Source organism: Pelodiscus sinensis, chromosome 7, assembly GCF_049634645.1.
Source record: "Pelodiscus sinensis isolate JC-2024 chromosome 7, ASM4963464v1, whole genome shotgun sequence".
NCBI classification, from domain to species: domain Eukaryota; kingdom Metazoa; phylum Chordata; order Testudines; family Trionychidae; genus Pelodiscus; species Pelodiscus sinensis.
In genome coordinates this window covers 9,932,586-9,954,959 of record NC_134717.1, presented here as the reverse complement: position 1 = coordinate 9,954,959, position 22,374 = coordinate 9,932,586, and the positions used below count along the sequence as shown (strand labels likewise).

The following is a 22,374-nucleotide window of genomic DNA, read 5'->3' as shown; positions in this document are numbered from 1 at the left end:
CATCTTTCACCCAAGGATCTTATATGCTTCACCAAGATGGGCTAATAGTAACATTTCTTTTTGCATCTGAGAAGTCTCTGAAGGTTGTTGGCTGAATTTTCAGCAGTGCAGAGTATTGTGTCCAAAGGGAATTGCAGGCGTTCAGTGCTCTGAAATTCAGGCCACAGATGATTTTACAGAAAGTGCACAGTGAGTCAGTGGCAGAACAAAAATAGAACCTGCTTGTTGTTCTTTGCTCTGACCATTAGATCTGCTGTCTCTCTGACTACCGTGAATAGCAATAGAAAAGAAAATGAAAGACCAATTTAATAAGCATCTTTGAACCTGAAATGATTGTTGGCTTTGCAGAATTTGTATTAATTTCAAGTCAAGCTGGAGAGGAAATGAAGGTTTCCAGTGTATTTCAGTATTGGTCTGACACCAATGTACAGAATTCTGCTTTCTGTAACCTGTTTCCCTGGTCCCTGGCCATATTTTTGAATCTATGTGGAACTAAATTTCACTCTGCATTGTCATATTCGCTCATTTACCAAAACATGCTGTGATGGGGTAGACTAGGCCCAAAGGCTCCCTGCTGGAAGCCTCCAGGTTCTGTCACACCCATCCTAGGAAAGGAGCAGTGGAAGAGTCCTCCAAATAAGCTAGAGTGGCTGCAGAGGAAGCAACCAATCAGGTCCCAGGAGAGTCTTATAAAAGCAGCTACAGAACAAAGCAGAAGATGATTTCAGTTTGGAGATGGAGAAGAAAGGACTGTAGACCTGGCTGTATTGAAGCACAGTAGGACCACAGAACTCAGTGGAACGAAAGACTCCTGTCTGGCTTCTAGGACTGAGCCTAAGACAGTTTACTTGTAAGGACCGGGGGAGCATTAAAGGAGCTCTTAGCCAGCCTGTGGGGACTGAGTAGGGACTGATCCCAGGAAGGGCCACAGGAAGACAGTGTCTCCAGGGAGAAAGCTCTGGGGATGTAGCCCCATACCAGGGCTAGACTGGTTTAAAGTCTGCAGACACACCCTCCAAATGGGCGCTCACAAGAAGTGGTTGCCAACCCCAGTACAGACAAAAACATCTGTTGAAGGAGCAAAAACATCTGCTGTGGCTATTTGGGGAGGCTTACCTGAAGTGAAGTATCTTGACTGTTCAGCTTGGTTTTGTCCAAACAGTCAAACTCTTTGCAGTTTTATTTTTCAAAGAAAACAATTATTGAAAGCAACAGCTTTCAAAGAACTTTCAGAAAGGGCCCATCCAGGCAGAATGTAAAGTGAGTAGCAGATAATTTATAAAAGGAAAGTCTGTGTTATGTGTGCTATTAGATTGCAAGATCCGGTTTAAAACTGAAAGAATATTATATATCCCATAGCATAAGTAAGGTGTAAAAATAGCCTAAATTTTGTCCCTTTATACCCTGCTGCTCTCCCTTAGTCTGTCCCTTTTTAGACCTATTACTTTGTTACTGTCAAAGGTAATTTCCTGTTGTGGCATTAACGCAGGAAACTAACATCGCAAATCCCCTTATGATTAAAAAGGGCCTGATCCAAAGCCTGTAGAAGTCAGCGGTAGAGATGTAAATGATTAACCGGTTAACCGGTAAGCTGGAGCAACTCCCTGCCTGCTCCTGCTGGCTAGCTGGAGCAGCCCCTGTTTATGGCAAGCCTGTCCGGCACCCCCACCAGTAACACACTGGCTCCCTGGGGAGGCTTCGCTGCAGGCTCTGCGGTATAAATTCACCCTGCTCCTGGGCAGCTCCCAAGGAGGCTTTGCTGTGGATTCTCCAGTACTAAGCTTATTTAAGCTTTATGCTGCAGAGCACGCAGTGCATGTAACTGTATAACCACTAGGATTTTTAGTGGTTACATGGTAACGTTTTTTAACAACTTTTTACATCCCTAAGTCAAAGGGAGACTTTCCATTCATTTCAATGAGTGTTGGATCAGGCCGACAATGAACAGTTTGGGCCATTGTAGTAAAGCGTTTCTTCCCCATCATCAGTCTCGGATTAATTTGTAAGTGGAATTTGCCTGATTAATATGATATTGGGCCCAGTGCTGTGAAGGGTTGAACATGCTGCACTCTTACTCATTCTAATTAATGAAAGCTGAAGAGACTCAGGAATTCATAGAAGGCACTTAGCACCTTTTGGATTGGGCCCACACACCCTACTTCCATTGCACCATCCCTATGACCATTTCAAAACACTTTACAAACAGTATGTAATTAATCCACTTATCCTTGTAAAGCAGGAATATAATATTCCCATCTAACAGATGGTGAAACTAAGATAAAGGAGGGTTAAGTGACTTGCCTGAGGGAATCTGTGGCAGAGCCTGGAATAGAAAACAAATTAAGCAGTAATTCTGATGATGAGCGAGAGTCTCAGTGTAGAAAATCCTAAAAACCTAACTGCCTTTGACTTCACTATTATACAGCTGAAATGTGATAAGGGGCTGACTTCCAAGAAACGAGCTGCACATTTTTAAAAACAAGTCTGACAAATCTTTTCAACACAAGAATCTTTTCTATCTTTGACCTCCTCCTGTGGAATGTACTGCATAGAGAACTATGCTAATAATTATTATATGAGGAAAACCAGATGTGTGCTGAAACAGTATAAACAATGGTAGTCAAATCTTCACTACCAAACTTCCCAGTTGTCTGGAACCAAATCATTTCCCTCTGCATTTATTGCAAATTCCTTGATTATTCAAACTTGGCGCTGTCATTTGGTTTATCAAGGTTTGTACTGTGTATATATATGGGTGTTGATGAGCTGTCGAGATGGTGTGTGAAAATTAGATACACAAGCCTTTTTACATATAATTGTACTCCCAGCTTCTAAAAGACTTATCTCCTTAATGGACAGTGCATTTTAAAAACACATTGTGTGTTCAGGTCACCTGAGATACAGTTAGAGTATTTATATCTGGAGACAGTTAGGGTATGTCTACACAGCATGGCTCCATCGACAGAGCCATGTAGATGAACTTTGTAGACATAGCAAATGAAGTGGCGATTTAAATAATCGCTGCTTCATTTACAACAAAATGGCTGCCACGCTGTGCCGATCAGCTGTTTCTCGGCACAGTGCGGTAGTCTGGACGCTCCATGGTCGACATCAGAAGCTTTTGTTGACCGCCCTGTTATGCCTAATGGGATGAGGTTTACCAGGGTAGTCGACAAAGGCTTTTGATGTCGACCGCCGAGCATCCAGACTACCGCGCTGTGCCTACACACAGCGCTGTGCCGATCAGCTGTTTGTCAGCACAGCGCGGTAGTCTGGATGTTCGGTGGTCGACATCAAAAGCCTTTGTCAATTGCCCTGGTAAACCTCATCCCATGAGGCATTTAATCGCCGCTTCATTATGCTGTGTCTACAAACTTCATCTACATGTCTCCTTCGACGGAGCCAAATAGTGTAGACATACCCTCAGATGCTGAATCTGAAACATAAGTAGGACCGTATCAAATTCAGAGCTGTGAAAAATGCATAACAGACTGTGAAATCTGGTCTGTTGTGTACTTTTACCCTAAACTATACAGATTTCATGGGGGCAACCAGAGTTTCTCAAATTGGTGATCCTGACCCAAAAGAAAATTGTGTGTGACAGATGGTTATTTGGGGCAGGAGGTGATGGCATTGCCACCGTTACTTCTGCGCTGCCTAAAGAGCTGGGTGGCTAGAGAGTGGCAGCTATTGCAAGGCACCCAGCTCTGGAGGCAGCACACCATACTATGCCATCCTTATTTCAGTCCTACTGCCTTCAGAGTTGGATCCAGTCTCTGGATAGTTATGACAACATGACATTTAAATATCTGATATCTTTACATTTAGTATTTTAAAATCCTATGACCATGAAATAGACCAAAATGGACAGTGAATTTGGTAGGGCCCTAAATATAAGGTTGCTATTTTTAAATTCACAGGATTTCCAATATTCTTCCTCTAAAGGTCTCCTGTTTCTTTCAGGGTGGGAGTAAACATTATTATTCTTATTTCACGGACTAGAAACCGAGGCCCAGAGAGATTGAGATTTGGACAAGGCTTGCAGCAATTCAGGGATGGAGTTTGGAATAGAGATCTAGAGATCTGAATCTCCTGACAAACAGCCTGCACTCAATGCCCTAGGCTATAACTGGAGCTAGATATTCACTAACAAAAGCGAGGGAAACATGTTTTCTTTTAACAGTGTAGACTGGTCTAAATTACGAAATCTGGATCCCAACTACTTGAAATCGTGAGAGATTCTGGATCTCTGTTTATGAATATGAATATGCTTTTGTTACTGCAAGGATAAAACAGCTTGCTCTGATGTCTAGGGAAATTTCTTTCCACCTTGTAATGAAGTCCCACAATATATGATAACCAGAGCACCTGGCGAGCAGTGTGTTCTGCTTTTAGAATTTGGTGCTCTCTCTTCCCCTGGGCTCACCATTACCGGATTGTCCAAAGCATTGGCAATATCTATTCGTGAGGATGTTGGCTACATAGATGCAGGCCTGATACCTTCTTTTTCCTTTGTCTTCCTAGTCTGCCACCACCAAAGTTCATTTGGCAGACACTCACTCTCTGCCTCCTGCTTCCAGCACAGAGAGTCTGCTTCCTAAAATTGCTTCTGTGTCTCAGCAAATGCTGTGCAGCGAGGGCTGCAGCTCTCACAGATGCTCTCAACCCTGTTTCTGTCCCTTGCCAGCAGTTCACTTTTTAGCTTCAATTCTGCTCTTCTCACCCCCCCCCCCCCCACTTAATATCACCCTCTAGATCCTAGTTGCATCAATATTTATTTATGCAGTCTCCCCAGAGTAAGTGTCTATGTTGGTAGCCTGTAGCTCTCAAAATCTGATTAGCGTAGGCATCCATTGATCAGTGGGCAAGCAGATTAGTCACCTGAAAGCCTGTCAGTCTCTGCTGTAGCCATTTTATCACAGCAGTGAAGGGATATGCTTTCTGGAAACCGACTTGGTTTTGTTCCCGCCACTGTTCAGTCCAGTGTGAGCAGGGTCACAAAACATTTAGTGGATGACAAGCTTTCAGGTAGGAGTCTTCTCCATCTGTATGTGCTTAGCAAGTTGTTTCTTTTTACATCTTAGAGTGACCTGTCTTGAACATTAATCTGTAAATGAGGTTATCACTGATTCTTCCGTAAACAGCCTCTTTGACGCGTAAGTGAAATTGTGCATCTCTGTGTCACAGAAATATATATTTCTACCTGAAGTATAATGTTCTACTTTTTTAATGTTTATAGTTACAGCTGTTCAGAGTGGAAGCTTTATCTGAAAGTGCTGTTGCCTTCTGTGATGTAACTAGTAGAAGACAATAGAAGACTTTTAAAAGTATACAGATCAGTCTTTGTAGACATCAAAAAGTTATACCAAGCTATTGATCTAGAGAAATCCTCATTGGTTACATAAACAGTGGATTCACAGGACAGTTGTGAAAGAACATATTTTTGTTACCCTGGAAATGCCATGAAATGTCAGAGGGAATCTATACTGATCAGAATGAATGTAGTCATCAGTGTTATTTTATCAGTCAGTGGCTTATTGTTAATATTCCTCTGTTTATATGTTTCGCTTACAGCTGCAAGCCTTGTAGGATTAAGCTTCCTGTTAAATAAATTCCCTTCTTTTGACACCCAGAGCCCAAACATGGAACACGGTGCAGACTAGAAATAAAAAATGAGGGACAAAAGTGAAATGTGAGGAAGTTTTAAATGATGTAGGACTCATTCCATCAGCATAAGTGATGTTTCTAAAGATCGTTTAAACAGTTAGACATAAACAATTTCCAGGGAAAATGGAATAAAATTTGAATGGAAATGAGGAATGCCTGTATACAGAAGGTCAAAGATATTAATTAAATGAAGATTTATTGTAAAGGAAAAACAAAATTGAGCTACATAGTTAATTACAAATTCACTTAAATCTGATGGTATCCTCGCCATATAAGGTGCTCAAATGCTGTGACTTCATGTGGTGAGGATGGAGAACTGTGTTATTGTTGTCATGTTGGTCCCAGGATATTAAAGAGATAAGGTGAGTGAGGTAATGTCTTTTATTAGACAACGTCTGTTGGTGAGAGAGACAGACTTACACATACCTCTTCTGCAGGGCTAGCAAAGGCACTATATGTCACTGTGTCAGTCACCGGAGGAACAATCTGGCACTGACAGGCAGAAGGGCTGCATGATCAAATAGGCCTTTTCATCGCTGACATCCAGCCTCACAGAAGTGTCACGTCCTATTGACAAACATTCCATCCTGAACAAAATGCCAACACCAAAGTATGTTTCAAAACCAATGGTGATGAAATATGTATAAAGTAGTTTAAAAACAAGGTCGCACTGTGATCTAAAAAAGTTTTCAAAAGCAACAGATGTAGATTAACCAGTTGTAAATCAAAAAGTCATTCTGCTAAAACTATCTCTGTGAATGAGCTTGATTTTTATAAAGTTCTTGAGAAACTGGTGCTGTGCATACGTATTCAGAACAGGTGTGATATGAATTGTCAAAGATCTTTGCAGAATTAACCAATAGGAGCTACACATGTTCAGCCCTCAGAAATTAGACTCTAAGTTCCTGGGAACAGGATGTAATTTGAATTTTACAGAGTTAGAATCCAAGTCCATTTTACTTCTAAATCTCATAATTATGCACACTATTTTTGTACTTCTAACGTTTGTTGCAATTGTAGCAGAAGTTATGAATTCACTCTTCCTGTGATACAAACACTGGAAGGTACTTTCAATCTATCTAACTGTATTGAACATCACATCTCTAACAAATGGCTTCCTAGACCAGTTTGTGGTTATCATATGTTTGTAAGACAGCCCTGTTGCTCTCTGTACATGGGAAAGAGAAAACCAATCACATGCTTTAGTCCCTTGCATGGTTCCCATTGCCTGAAGCACTCAAGAGACCCATTTCAACATCCACAAGCTCTGCCAAACAATTACATAACAGTTAAAATTATTACGTGAGCAATTATATAATGGTTGGCTGAGTGTCAGTAGTCCAGTGGTTAATGTATTGACCTTTCATCCCTAATGCCTGTGGCTCAGAGTTGACTTGTATCACAGAAAAGAGGGTGCCGGTGAACTTAATACTTGTTTCCAGTGCACAAATCAAAAAGTACCCCATGTGTTGTGTAGCACTGTCATCCACACTACATCCTGATGTCTAACACAGGCACAAAGTGAGAATAAATACCAGAAGCGTGATGAGGCATACACATAGGGCCTTCATTAGCACTTTTTACCTGCAGTTAATTTATCACCAGTTAACACCTTTATAATGGCAGGTTTGCTTCCCATCATGTATTCCTGACTATAAACTTGTTCAGAAGCTTCAGGGGGTAGCTGAGTTAGTCTGTATAGGTAAACGGAAAAAACAACAAATAGTCTGGTAGCACTTTATAGACTAACAAAACAGATGGATGGTATCATGAGCTTTCGTGGGCACACCCCACTTATTCCGGTCATCTCAAGAAGTGCCTGTGCCCTCAAATGCTCATGGTAGCATCTACGTTTTGTTGATCTATAAAGTGCTACCAGACTATTTGTTGTTTTTTCAGTTTATAAACATGTTGTTCAGCCTAGTGATCAGCCACAATTATTTAGGAGGATCCATGCTATAGCAATCAAGGTTTAAAAAAAAACAATAAAACCCTCCAATGTAGACATCCTCCCAGGAAAGAGTGCCCTGGGTATTAGGAGTTTGAGGTGTGTGCTCTTGCATCAACAGAAATGGCAAGGTGTCCTGGGACTGAGGAGGCTGCTATATGGTTGGAAGAAGAAATGAGGGAAACAAAGACAGACAGAGTCTATCAATTAGATTGCTACATGTGCAAGGAGGGCTGTATTAAACAGGTCCCAGAGATGAACTGAGCACCCAAGAGATAGTTTCGGGGCTTAGGTAATGTGCACATGCTGCTTTGTATCTCTCAGAGAGCTATATAATTCTTTAAAATTGAGGTATAAGAGCTTTTCTATACATACAAATATCATGATTTAAAGTCCATTATCTCAGGAACCTCCAGGGCTAGAAGCAAGTTCCTGGTTCTATGGTTTATGAATCTCTCCTTTTCCAGTACTAAAATGCAACTTCCATTTTTTAGCCCTGCAGCACTATGAGGTTTCTGTGTGAAAGCTGTGACATATTTATGTTTGGAAAAGTTGATACTTATACATACATGACTGAAAGTCTCTAATTCTACAGACATGTCACCCAGTCAGTTTTCCCTTCAACTTGGGCAAGTCACATCACCGATTTGTGCCTCAGTTTCTCCATCTGCAAAATTAGAATCTCCTTTGTAACGTGCTTTGAGATCTGTAGATTAAAACCTCTCTCTCTCTCTCTCTATATATATATACTAGGCAGATTTCTCCATTCCAAATCTGATCAGAGACTGAAGTGAACCTTCTATAGCTCCCTGTGAACCAGTTATTTTCTGAACTGAAATACAATAGCAGGTTTTTACTAGGTCATTTGGCTATTCCTTAGAACTCAAAGGTGTAAATCTACTATTAGGAGAAACCTGAATCCTTAACTAGTTGCTGCAAAATGAAGTTTATCCCACCCGCCCAAAACCTGAGTGTTTGGACTCTGTGCAGGTGGCATGCACTGAAGTTGGGCAGGAGTAATGGACATGACCCCTTCCTTCTGTACTTGTGCAAATTTCTAAGACCAGTGGATTGGTATAAGTATGGTTATGCAGCTCTCCCTGAGCTAGCCCCAGAGCTGTTGTAGTAAATGTTTAAGGAAGCCAACTACATGCATCTCTTCAGCTATCGGTACACCAAATCAACACTGCTCCTATGCTTGGTGCATTAAGTAGTGCTAAGCATCTTCTGCTGCCTTCGTTCTATGGACAAATTTTGCCCACAGGGTGGAACAAACAGCATCTCCAAAAATAGTCATAAGACATGTACTGGTTACTGCTGTCTAATTGGGCAGGTATATTTTTCCATATACAGTAATTTTAACATTTTAATACCTACTTAGTACCATTCATATGAAGATTTTGTTTACAAATGTTAACTTTAATACTCCTCTAAGGGCACTGTATTAATCTATTTTACAGTTAAGGGAATAAAGCCTAGAAAGCTTGTAAAGTTGTATTTTATGGGAAGTATTTCCATGTAACTTCAAGCTACCTAGGCATTCCTCTGACTTGCCGTTGCCTTGAAGATCATAGAACCGTGTGGCATTTTACCCACTCTTTGCCTGGATAACCCCAGACCTCGGTTTGTTCTTAGTCTTATTCAGTTTTCAAATTAAGACTGTAAGCAAGGTCACAATAATTCTACATTTTCTTTATAGAACATAAATGCCAAATAAACAGCTAATAGTTCCATTCTGTTCTGTCTGTACATATAGCTCCGAATGTCGCTAATGGGAAAAGTGTGCCTAAATGCTTATACATCAAGATTAAGCACTTCTTTCATAGTCAAATTCTGCCTTCGGTTACACCTATGTAAATTTTGTGTCTTAAACTGAGGCTCCATAGGAGGTTCCTGAGTGTAAAAAGATCGCCCCATAGGCCTGATATTTAATCTGGAACTCCATTAACTGCAGATATAAGTGATGGAAGTTGGGTGTCTAATGGATTCTGTCAGATCATTAGATTTCGAACTGCATGCACTTGCAATAAAGGAGACAAGCTGAGGTTTCTTTAAACCGTCCTTAAGTGCCCTAAATGCATAAAGGGTTTGATTTTATTTCTTGAGGTTTTAACCAAATTTGCAAGTTGTGCAAAATTTGCTACGAATGTGTTGACCACATGAATTAAGGCATAAAACAGAAAAACAGCTTTTGGGTTGAAAGAGGGACAAATTAGATGTGTCCTCATATCATTTTTTCTGTGTAATCAGCTCTTTTAATCCACGAGCTGCCAACAGCTGGAGATATTTACATTGGAAATATACAGAAAGATATAACTCCTTTCTAAGTGTGTAATTCCAAGTGGCAGCAGGGGAGGCTACTACAGAATTTTAACTGTACATACATATGTGAATCTCTCTGTGTCAGAGAGATGTTAGTGAAAACAGCAGCTTCCCTGAGTTTGTTCACAAAGAGTGATTGCTGGAGTTAAATCTTCTCTTCGGCTCAGTTGATTTATTAGCCTTTGAGCCAAAACAATATTTAAACACCATAAATGGTAAACACTGCTAAGAGAGTCCCTACACTGGGGTCACGCTCGGCATTATTTGGCTGCTGAACCATGTGACTCTGGCAAACACATTCCTCTGGCGTAATTAAGTCTTTTATAAGACTAAACAGTAGGTTTGCAGCATTCCGAGGAGAAGGCAGCAAGCTCTTCATCCTTTGCATATCCTTGAGTGTAACTGGCTTCTGTAATATTGCTATATTAATTGCAGATGCACTCAAACCATAGGATTCCGACAGAGATCTAGACTTTCCCAAGTCCATGTGTGGTTTTTTTGGCCTAGATATTTAATAGTTTAATCATAATAATTTACAATGTACAGAAATGTGAAGGTTCAACTAAAGTAAAGCACTCTTGCAATTTGAAAGCAAAAGAGACGATAGAAATACAAAGTATTATTAATCAGAATAGGTGTTTTTATAGGCAGTAAAGAATTGGAACAGCAGCTAGATAGAGGTGAATTACATAGTGTTGACTATTTATACCCACAAGCAAATGAGGGCAGAATACAAATTGCATACCTGTGCATGAAAGGCCACGTAACCCTTTCCTGTCCTTTTCCAAAAATGCTTGAACCCTGCCAGTCTAGTAGGAAGTCAGAAGCAGTTGAACTTTGTCTCTGGATCTGATGCACTTGCAGGCTGTTCTTTTAATAAACAAAGAATTGGATGATTGTTAAAGTCACCTTTTCTCAAACGTGACTCATTATGGGAGAGGAAACACTGTGGGAAAATCCTGTATTACTCCTGCTTGGTATAAGAGGCATGCGAGTATATAATGTAGCCTTTAAATGCCTCCCTTTCTGTTTGTAGTCTTCCAGGCCAAATACTGTGCTTTTTCAACTGATAATTATGGAATCGACTTGTTTTCATTCTGGGCTCTGCATCCTATTACTTGATATTTCCCAAGGATCTTAAGTTGTAAAACCAGAAAGTAGAGATGAATGCAGGAATTGTGTGATATTATAAGATATAGAGCTTTACCACAGTTCATAAAAAAGGGCTGATCCAAAGCCCACTGAAATCAAAGGGAGTCTTTCTATTGAATTGAATGAGCTTCAGATCAAAACTGATTTTTAAGACATCAGTAAGATTTGGTAAGCTCTGTGCATAGGAGGAAGATCAGTACTTTTAGACTGGGAATTTCAGTGGAGCCAAAGAGTTTGCCACCAAAATCCCATTGATAATCAATCAGTAGTCCATGAAAATCTCAGGCTTAATTCAAGGGATAGCATAGACTGCCCTGCATTATTTGGCCTCCTGTATGAAGCAAACAGCAGTGGTTAAACCACTGTCTGTTTCTATAAATTACAATAAAATATCCAGCTGTTGAACTGATTACATTTTTAAAGAACAAATTCATGAAATTTGCCTTAATGCTTGATCAGAGTATTTAACCACCCATTTAACCATCTTGCTTGCTAGCACTTAGGATGGATTGTAAAGACATAATTCAGTAAAGCTGAGTGCAGCAGCTATTCTGAAATGCCTTTAAAAATAAACATCCTGCAGATTAATAGGTTATTGTTGCCATGACAATTTTTTCATATGATAGCTTCCGGTATTTTACTGTTAAACTAAATTGGGGGCTGGTAAAGCAACAGAACCCTGAGTCAGAAACAATGGAGAAGAGAGGGCAAAAGAATATAGTTCATTGTAATGCTTAACACCAGCTGAGGTGCAGAGTACTGCATTTCACATTTGGTGCATCAAGGCAGAGATGAGGATAAACAACCTTCAAACCGTCCTTTGTTTAGGTTCCAGCTTTTTTAATTAACTCTTTTCCCATTTGACTGTCTTTCCACTTTGAGCACCAGAAATGCACAAAATTGGCATAGGAAAGATTGTTCTGCCAGAAGATTAGTGAGGCACGGCTTTCATAAGATTTCCAGACCAGTTTCTCAAAAGGAAGCAGTTCAAAGAAGTATCTAAAATCCTGAGTGTTAATATGGCAAAAAGGGCTGAGAGGCAGGGGTTTGTGAGAAATCCCAAGACATGCCCAAATCTAACCTAGTAATGGGCAACCAAGAACAATGAGTGGGCCACATGAATGGCCCTCCTTCATCTCAGTGGGCTGCAGCAACCCACAGCCACTAGGGCTCCACCCGCAGCCCCCGTCTGGCTCCCTCCCCACCAGATCTCTTGCACATTGGGACACCAGATCCCCACACTTCCAACTCCTCTCCCTCCCTCCCAGCATTTTTGGAGCACCACAAATCTGCTGATTCACTCTCTGCCCTGCTCCTATCCCTCCCTCCCTCCCTGCCAGAGCTGGAACACTGTGAATCAGCTGATGCATGGCTGTTCAAGCTCTGGGAGAGAGAGGAAGAAGCAGGGGCAGAGCATGAATCAGGTGATTCATAAAGTGCTGGAGGACAGAGGGAGGAGTAGGAAATGCAGGGCTCTGGTGGCCCAGTCTGCAAGAGGTGAATGGGGAAGGGGACACATAGGGGGGGCCACGGGCTGCAGGTAGAGCACCAGTGGACCACATGCAGTCTGTGGGCTGCAGGTTGCCCACCACTGACCTAGCCTCTTGTTGTATAGGATGTTTCTCTTGTCCCATCCTTATCCCTACCTTCCCTGTTCCAAACAGTTGTTTATGTCACTGGTTCAATTCCCAGTGCTGTGCATGTGGTTATTTGATGGCTGTTGGTGGTTTTGAATGGGTGTGGTCTGTGCCTTTGTGGGTTGTGAAATCCTGAAATTACTCGAAGAAGCCATTGCAAGCTGTCACCCTTTTCCAGTTGAAAAAAAAACAGTCAAAATACTTAGCTAAATATTTTCATTGAAATATGCTGTCACATGAATGGGCATAAAAGTTATTCATTTAACCTTAAATTAGATCCTACAAATGTCTTACCTTTTTTTCATAAAAACATCACAAGACATTTTTGCAAGCATGATCTATGCAAGGTGAGATAATGGGCTTGTGTGAAACTGAAGAAAGTAGATTTTCTCCCAAAGTTAGGGATATGAAGGGAGTCTTCAGCAGCTTTAAGTCACTGTAATGCATTATTTTTTCCAGTAGCGCTGGAACCACATTGTGTCTCTAGAATCCTGGGAACAAAGTGGGTGAGGTAATAACTTGTACTGAACCACCTTTTGTTGTTGAGAAAGACAAGCTTTCGAGTTTACACAGAGACCTGAAGAGTTTACACAGAGATCTGCCCCCAGCCTTGTCCTGCAAAATGTGATTTGGAAAGGGAGAGCAGGTAATGATTAAGACCCATGTCCTGCAATGTAATCCTCTAGCGGCTAGCATGCCACATAAGTAGAGCATTCTACCCTAGCACATCACGTTGCAAAGCTGGACTCCAAACTGAGAAAGTGTGGCTTTACTCCCAGAGTCGGTGATACCATGAGAGAACATTCGTAGTGTCAGAGTCTAGTGTCCATTATAAGCCACAGGTAAGTAGTCATGGTTTCATTTTAAACAGATGGTGTTTAAAATCCAGAACTAGAATCTCTCTAATATAAGCCATTTTCAAGTTTAAAATAAAAGGCAATTATGACAATATTCTGCTTTTAAATACCAGTGCATTCAATGTGTGTGGTGTTAGTGCCGCGTGTGTTTGGGGGGGGGGGGGGCAGGAAACAACATGTTCTGGTGTACTCTTCAGCCATTCGTTTGTGGTACTCTGATTAGATTGTAAGCCTTGGAGCAAGGGCTGTAATTTTTTTTTTTATTCTGTGCTTGTACAGCATCTAGTACAATTGAGTCCTGGTTATGACTACAGCCTGTAGGCACTTTGGTCATACTATTACTACTACTACTACTAGATATCATCATTTGAGTAGTGATACTAGTTATTTTAGCCAGGATTGAAAAAAAAATAGGTTTGTTCAGGCTGGAGAAGCATGATCAACACCTTCAGTATATTAAAAAGTTGTTATCAAGAGGAAGGAGATAAATTGTTCTCCTTATCCCCAGAGGACAGGACAAGAAGCAATGGGCTTACATTGCAGCAAAGGAGATTTAGGTTGGGCATTAGGAAAAAATTCCTAGCTGTCAGGCCAGTTAAGCCCTGGAACAAATTATCTAGGGAGCTTGTAGAATCTCTGACATTGGAAGTTAAGAACAGGTTAGGCAAACAACTGTGAGGGATGGTCTAGACCTACAACCCACAGGCCAGATCCAGACCATTGCTTAATTTCAGCTGACCCAGGGCAAGTGGCACAGCCCAGGTTGGCTTCAAGCCTTCTATAGGGCCCTGTGTGACCCTTTGGGGTCCAGCTCCCTGCCTGGCTGTCGTGAGGTGATATACACCAACCCAAGCTGAAATGGCCCTCAGGTGGGTCAGGCTAAGTAGTGGCAGCTAGAGGGCCCGGTTTTGCCCTAACTGGTGAGTGCAGGAGCCAGGGCCCCTTACTGGAACTTGGGTCCAGCTGCTCCAGACTCTCCGAGCTACAGTATGAGCCAGACTCACTGTGCTGCTTTCATTGCAGCCTGCCCACCTGCTGGGTCCTCACTGCCACACTCTCTGCCTTCCACCCTTCTCTGCCCTCACCACCAGCGCCACCCACCAGCTCTGCCCCGTGACACAAAGGAGGAGTTCTGGGAGGGGGGAAGTAAAACCGCCCTGTCTAACACAGTGACTTCTGACCCTGCGGAGATGCAGCGACCTCGCTCTGATATGTGCACGCCCCCCCATCGCCACCATGGGGCCATCACTTAGCAGTTGTCATTTCCTCCCAACTGTGCAGTGACTGGTCCCTCTTGTTTCTTCTGTGATTCAATAGCCCATAATGGGGGGGGGGGGGGAGATTCTCTACCATCCTGTACCATAAGCCTCTGGGACAAAACTTCAAAAAAGATTCCTCACCCGTACTAAGCAGTACTTAGTCCTGCTTCAGTGAAAGGGATTGGTCTAGGGGACTATTCAGGTTCCTTCCAGTCTTATGTTGATTCGATGTTCTTTGATTGTACTTTTTATTGCCCATGCAATTCTCAGTCAGACCAGGTGTACTTAGGAGCTATTAGAGCCCTGTCAGAGTCTCAGAATGCTCCCATCCATTGCTACAGAGCTGCCTTTCCTGCCTTATGTGCACTCTAACAAGCCTGAGCATCAGGAAACAGTGTCTTTTTCACTACTGGTCATAAAATATAGTGATAGAAATGTAGCCATGTTAGTCTGGGGTAGCTGAAGCAAAATGCAGGACAATGTAGCACTTTAAAGACTAACAAGATGGTTTATTAGATGATGAGCTTTCGTGTGCCAGACCCACTTCCTCAGATCAAATAGTGGAAGAAAATAGTCACAGCCATATATACCAAAGGATACAATTAAAAAAAATGAACAAATATGAAAAGGACAAATCACATTTCAGAACAGGAGGGGGATGCAGGGAGGGGGGAGGAAGGAAGGTAAGTGTCTGTGAATAGATGATAAAATATAGTGAGAGAATAGGTAGGGGGCCATTTAAAATAAATCTGAAAAGCTTAATAGTAAGTTCTTAAAGAGAAGTTTAAACAAACAGAATGTCTGTGTATTGATGTAAAACATGTTTCTATGGATAGGAATGTCTCCGTAGAGGTTTTGATATACACTGTTGCCTTTCTTTCTGTTCCTGAAGGAATCCTACTGAGCTTGAGGAATTTTTCTCCTCATGATACTGAGCCTATTTTTTTCATGTCTATAATTTCATCCCATTTCCTCTAATTATTCTCATTGTCCCACCTTAACAACAATCTTTCCCTTCCCATTCCCTTCCTGTGCCTTTGTTATTGAGCTACACATAACTTGTTTAATTGTCACAGGGGCAGCTCTAGACTAGCTGCCAGCAACTGGTGCCCTAGGAGAACCATGCAATCGGCACTCCCACCTCCAAACCCCTCAATAATATTGCGCCACCATTTGGCGCCCCATTTAACGTGGTGCCCTAGGCGACTGCCTAGTTTGCCTATATGGACAAGCCGCCCGTGGTCTTGTACAGGTTGTACCTCTCTTAACAGGGACTCTCTGGTCTGGCAATATCCAGGATCCTGCATGACTCTGGATATTCCTGGACCACAGAGCCCAGGAACAGGGGAGGTCTGGTGGCAGGGCAGGAGCACGGTAGGGAGACCAGTGACTCTGCCAAAGCCCAGAGTCGGGGGTGGGCAGAAACACAGCAGGGAGTTCTAGCCCCAGTGGCCATGTAGCTCCGGCAGCAGCCAGGAAGCTGTGACCCCAGCAGCAGCTGTGGAGCTCTGGCCCTAGCCCGGGCTGGAGCTGCCGAGTCCCAGCGGTGGAGCCAAGCAACTGCAGAGCTCCAGCCCTGGCAGCAGCGGGTCCTGTGACAACTAGAAAACTCCAGGAGTTGGGACAGAGGTGAGGAAAGGGTTGGAGCCCTAGTTCCTGGGCAGCAAGAGGCTGATAAGAACCATTAGTGAGCATTTGGAAAGGAAGCTGACCAACACCAGATTCTAAACAGACATCAAGAACCATTAGCACCTTCATTGGTTGGTTGGTTGTTAATGTGTGAGCCACCCCTAATCCTGACTCAAACCATAGGCATGAGAATTAAACTTGTAAATGAAGTTAAGCTCCAATCCTTCTCTGTGTTCTTGGCTTGTGGAATTGGTTTGAAATAAAACAGCAACTTGGAGATCCACTAATGGTTTTTATTAGCCTCTTACAACTACTCAGTCTTTAAGATGCTACTAGACTGTTGTTTTTTAAGTTTTTCCTGTTACCGACTCACTCAGCTACTCCTCTGAAGCTTATCTACTCACTGTCTTTTTTTTCTTCCTCCTCTTCAATTTTTTTTCCTTCTCCCCCCACCCTCCTTCCTCCTTCCTTTATTTATCCTTGGATCTGGACTTCCAACACTCCGGTCATCTGAAGAAGTGGTCTGTGCCCACGGAAGCTCATGATACCATCTGCATGTTTTGTTAGTCTTTAAAGTGCTACCAGACTATTTGTTGTTTTTTAAGTTTCTCCTTTTTTAATTAGTCTCCCTGTTCCTCCTCCTTGTGTGCCTTCTTCCTTCTCCCTCTCTTTGTGAAGTGTTATTAGATGCTTGGATAAAGGGAATTCTAGAACCATATGTGTGTCAGTGTCCTTTTTGGCCTCTACTCTCCTCTATTTCCTGTCCTGTTTCTCACTTCCCCCTATTCTTTTTGTCTTCTTCCCCACCTTTTAATGGCTGTCTCCCCCATTTCTACCCCCTCCTCCAATCTTTGTTCCTGTCTGTGCAGTGCTTTGTCAGGCATTAGAAACGCAGAAGAGGAAACTGATGAAGTGGGTGTTTGTCTACAAAAGCTTATGCCCAAATAAATCTGTTAGCCTTTTAGGTGCCACAGGACTCCTTGTTTTTTGTTTTTTTTTTCTTTTTTGGTGGTAAATAAGACATTTCAAAAGCAAACCCCATTCAACTGAGTAGGTCCATAGTTTGTCTGAGTTCCCATATTTCCTACCTAACAAACTTTGATCTCTTTCTATCTATCACTAAGGAAAAACATCTTGCACCAGAAGCCTTTGGGAGAAAGCCTCATTCGAAAAGGCTGTTAGACCAAAATACTCCACGAGTAATTAGGGCAAAATCTCTTGGATAGGAACAGACACAAAGAAACTGTTCTTATTTATGGAGGGTGTGAGCGTGTGCTTGGCACTGTACAGCATGACACAATCTCTAACTTCAGTGAGCTCACAAGATAAATCAGACAGCAAGTGTTCCTGAGTGACTGACAGATAATTGATGGCTTGCTATATTTGGGCACCACCATTACATTGGCTCCATAAATGCTCTTCCTCAGAGCTTTTGAACAAAAGTACCTTCCCTTATCTGTTGCATCTGTCGAGATCTAGCCTTATAAGCCAATTTCACACTATATGAAGGCATCCAGACAGACCATAAGAGTTGCCTCCAGCTAAAGCTGGATTTATTTATTTATTTTAGAACTAAATATTTATCTCAAGGAGTTGTAGTTTAGTTATACACCCTAAGGTAGGGATAATCAGAGCTCATCCTTGAAGGTATTAACTGACTGCTTCAGCGGGCAGGAAGGAATGTTTCCCATCATCGCATGTTTTGCTGAGTGTCATACAGGGAAGGGGTGGTGTGAGTTCCTTCTTTTCCACTATGAATTTAGCACACATGAAAGGAATTCGATTATCAGCTATGCAGACAAAGTCTCTGCATAAGGACCAGTGTATTAAGGAAAATGTGTTCATACTTCTCTATGGTGTCCTACCAAGATACCCGAATTCTGGCTGGAGGGAGGACACTTCAGTCAACACTTTAACTCAGTCTTTGGCCTCTCTTCTGGGACTGCCAACAGGAGAGACCGCCATGTTGGTGATGGGTTTTGGTGAAGCGTGTACCTGTCTGAGAACTGGATTGAGACCACCCAAATGAAATCACATTTAACATTGATTCCACAGAGAAGAAAAGCAGCAAGAAAGTGGAAAGTGCACAGTCTGTCCCGACTGACAAGACCTTTCCACCAGTCTTCCTGAAAGGCCTGACTGACCTCAAGGTAATGGATGGAAGTCAAGTAATAATGACTGTGGAAGTATCAGGTAAGTAAAAAAGAAAAACCTTGGATGCTAGACTTACCAAATAATTAAAATGTGCAGTGTTCACCTTTTATGTCTCAGTGAGTGAGACAAACTTTGTAATTACATATAATACTTCAAGGAGTTGATTTTAACAAAGCAAAAACTAGGGTTGTCTGGAGCCTGAAGATAATGAACACTATCTATTGTTAGAGTGTTCAGCTCTGTAGAAGGGTCTCTTTATTGTAATAATAAGCAGAATAATATCAACTCCTTATTGAACTGAAATTAAATCTTGAAAGGCCCTAATATCTTGTGCTGTGAACCAGACAAGATTGAACTGCTGTCAGCTGGTGCAAGATTAGTGTTGTAAAATAGAGCTCAGTCTAGTATGAACTTTGGTAACACAAATCTTTGGCAGCTAACTTTGATCAGGGGATCTAAAATGTCATTTTATAGCTCATGCCTTTACTACACATTTACTAAGAGATGTTCTAAAAAATATTCAACGTTACTTAATATCACAGACATTTCTGTTAACATGTATGGCTCTCTGAAGATGAAATCATCCAATGTCTGATTAACTTATTCTCTTTGAGTAGTGCCTTACTCATTGAGCAGTCCTATTTTTTCTGTATGGGATGGCGCAAGCGGTAAAACACTAATATAACACCTCGCTTATCATTGTAGTTAAGTTCCTGAAAAACGCTAGGATGTTAAGTGACTCCAATTTCCCAATAAACATTTATGTAAATGGGGGAGGGGGGGGGGGTTGGTTCCAGGGAAATTTTTTTCAACAAACAAAAGACAGTAGAAATGTACACAGTATACATTTTAAACAGTTGAATACTATACACAGCAATGATCATTGTGAAGCTTGGTTGAGGTGATGGAGTCAGAGGGTGGAATATTTCCCAGGGAATATCTTGCTACTAAACTAGCACTCGACTGAGCACTCAAGGGTTAGCACGTTGTTATTAATGTAGCCTCACACTCAACAAGGCAGCATGGAGTGAGGCAGGAAACACAATGGATGCACAGCAGTGGCTGCAAATACTTCCCTGCACAAACTGAACCTGATGATGAACCCACTCCATCCTGCTGGAGTGCATCACTCTCTTCTCTGGATGGCACATACACAGCTTCACAGTGCCAAGAGAAGAGATGTGTGACACAGAGACATACACTATGAGAGAGAGACTGACAGAACTACACACTCTCTGTGTGTGTTTGAGAGGTACATTTCCTCTTTAAGTACACTGAGCCCACTTTTAGTACACTTCACTTTTAAACACAGTAGATCAGTAAGTTCAGACTCAGGAATCTACAGCTGTGATATCCTGCTTTGTGAAGATGGGACACAGATGGCTCATTCGTGGAGAGAAGGGTGTCAGCCAGTGGTCAGGGCAGTGCCTGGTGTATGTTGTACGCTCGAGTCTTCAGTTACTAGGACACATGGTCCCATCACAGCGGGCAGCCTTAGGGAAGGCTGACGGACGCCCCGGGAAGTTTTACATCCGTGTCTTTGACCGCGAGGACTGGGGTCCCTTCGCAGCAGGCAGCCAACAGGCTGACAGATGCCCCAAAGTTTATAGGGAGAGCTTATTACACCTCAGACTTTAACTGCTAGGACACAAGGTCCCGTCACAGTGGGCCGCCTACGGAAGGCTGAGAGGTGCCCCACGGATCTGTCCCCTGGAGGCAACACGATCCAAATGCCCAGCTCTCCCTATATCTGTCCCTGAAATCAGCACTCCCATTCCTCCTATTGCCTTACAGCAAGCAGGAGACTCCTCAGAGCAGCTCCAAGGCAGGGGGCAGAAGCAGCCAGGACTATGAACAGCAGCTGCCTAGCCACATACCTGACAGGGAAACTAGGGAAGCTGATGGGAGCTACTTAGTTTAAAGCCCTGTTGTCTGGGTGGACCACTGATCTTTTGTGTCTGTTGGCACTCTGCCCCAGTGTTTCCCTCCTGCTATCTATGGAAGTGGGGCAGTGCCAGGGCATGGTGCTTGGTTCAAGGAACTTCCTCAGCATCAGAAAACTCCCTGGTACTGTGTAATGCTTAGTGCCAGTAATGTTTCTGTAGCAGCACTCATTGCCTTCCTCTTCATCACTGTCTGCTACATTGCTACCACTTCTGGCTTCAGGGTTGAGGCTGCTCCCAGCATTGGAAACAGAGGTGTACTCTGTGCCAGCAATACAATTGGCACCAGTCCCTTCTTTGTTCTGGGATGAGTCAAATCAGTTACACTTGAAGGGCTGGCTCCGTCTTTATCCCTAGAAACCTGAGAGTCCTTTGTGTTAAGGTTAGGTTCTTCCTCCTCCTCCCGCTCTTCATCACTTAGTGGACATTGGGGGCTATCTTTAAAGCACCATGGGCACCAGGATTGGTACCCTGCTGGGGCAGCCTCACCACGGCCCTGGTTCTAGCTCCAGAGGCAGCCAAACGGCCCGGTCGATGGAGCTGCGTGGCGGGTGGCTGCCCTGTGTCCTTTCCGTTGTGGGTGGTATTTCGGGACAAGGTTACAGAGCCTTTGCAGTCATGAGCATCCCAGCCTTTATTGATATTACCGAGGGGGATCAGGTTAGAGGCCCCAGGGAGCCACGCTGGGTGTCCGCGATTTCTGCTCTTCCTCCAGCAGGACCCAGCATCCCCCGTGGGGTCTCCCCTACCGGCTCCAGCCTGCACCGTGTGTCTGGCCACTTCCCAACATCCCGGGGGTACCACAGCCAACAGCAGTGGTCAGAGTTGTGAGGGGGGAGCCGGGCTCCCTGACTCAAACTAGTGGGTGTCGGGAGCTAATATCTCCCAACTGTCAGGTGGGTGCTGCGACCCCGAGATACGTTTGAGCTGAGTGACCCTGCACCTCTAGGCCTGACTGTTAACAATCTGGGAAGGAACTCTCAAGCCACCAGAAACATGCACCACCACCACCACCTCCCCCCCGTCACTTGTGCCACAGACACCGCTAATCCCATGCATGTGTCAGGGCTGGGCTGTCAGTACGCCTGACTCGAGGGGAGGGTGGGATTGAAAAACATTAACTAATCTTCATGCTGGTGTGTCTCCCTCTGATGAGTTCCAGAGAGAGGGCAGGAAAGTAAGGAGATAATCTCTTATTGTGCTGCTTTTCTATTGGTAAGAGAGACAAGACCTGAAGAGGGGCATGCCTCTCTCATCAACTGCAGTTGGTCCAATAACTTCTATTATCTCACCCATCTTGTCTTTAATATGCTGGACCAACAGGGCTACAACAACACAGCACATGTGGTCAGTATCAGTCCATCTCAGAATGGCCCTAATCCTAATAACAAAAAGCTATAATTTGAGCTCAGTGCGAGGTGTAGTGGATTTCTCCTACAAAGTCTTTCAAAGTCAGAATTAATAATATACCAGATTTATATAACTCTATCGCTGATGATCCCAGAGCACTTTATTGTATGTATCATTTCACCTGTTACTAAAATTTCTTTTAAGATAAAGGAAAGCAGTTGATTACAGCAATATGAAACTCTTGAGGGCATGAAGTGTGTGTGTGTGTGTGTGTGTGTGTGTGTGTGTGTGTGTGTGTGTGTGTGTGTGTGTGTGTGTGATTATTTTGAATGTGGAAAGTTCAATTTGATATAATTTCACAGACATTTAATCATTCAAAGATTAAATAATATTTGAAAGACAAACATAGAGCATTTCCTGAGACTAGAAAACAAATAAAATAAAGAACTGGTGAAC

At 42.8% G+C, this 22,374-nt stretch overlaps 1 protein-coding gene across 3 annotated transcripts in view; it reads left to right on the top strand.

The window, feature by feature from the left end:
- MYLK (myosin light chain kinase) overlaps positions 1 to 22,374 on the top strand; it is a 337,126-nt gene that overhangs the window by 190,218 nt on the left and 124,534 nt on the right. For 2 of the 3 annotated variants that reach the window (XM_006137678.4, XM_006137677.4), the window contains exon 12: positions 18,527 to 18,664. The exons of the other annotated variant lie outside the window; for it this stretch is intronic. In XM_006137678.4, coding sequence (XP_006137740.2) covers positions 18,527 to 18,664 — 138 coding nt within the window. The remainder of the gene's footprint in view (positions 1 to 18,526; positions 18,665 to 22,374) is intronic. 3 annotated transcript variants of the gene reach the window in all.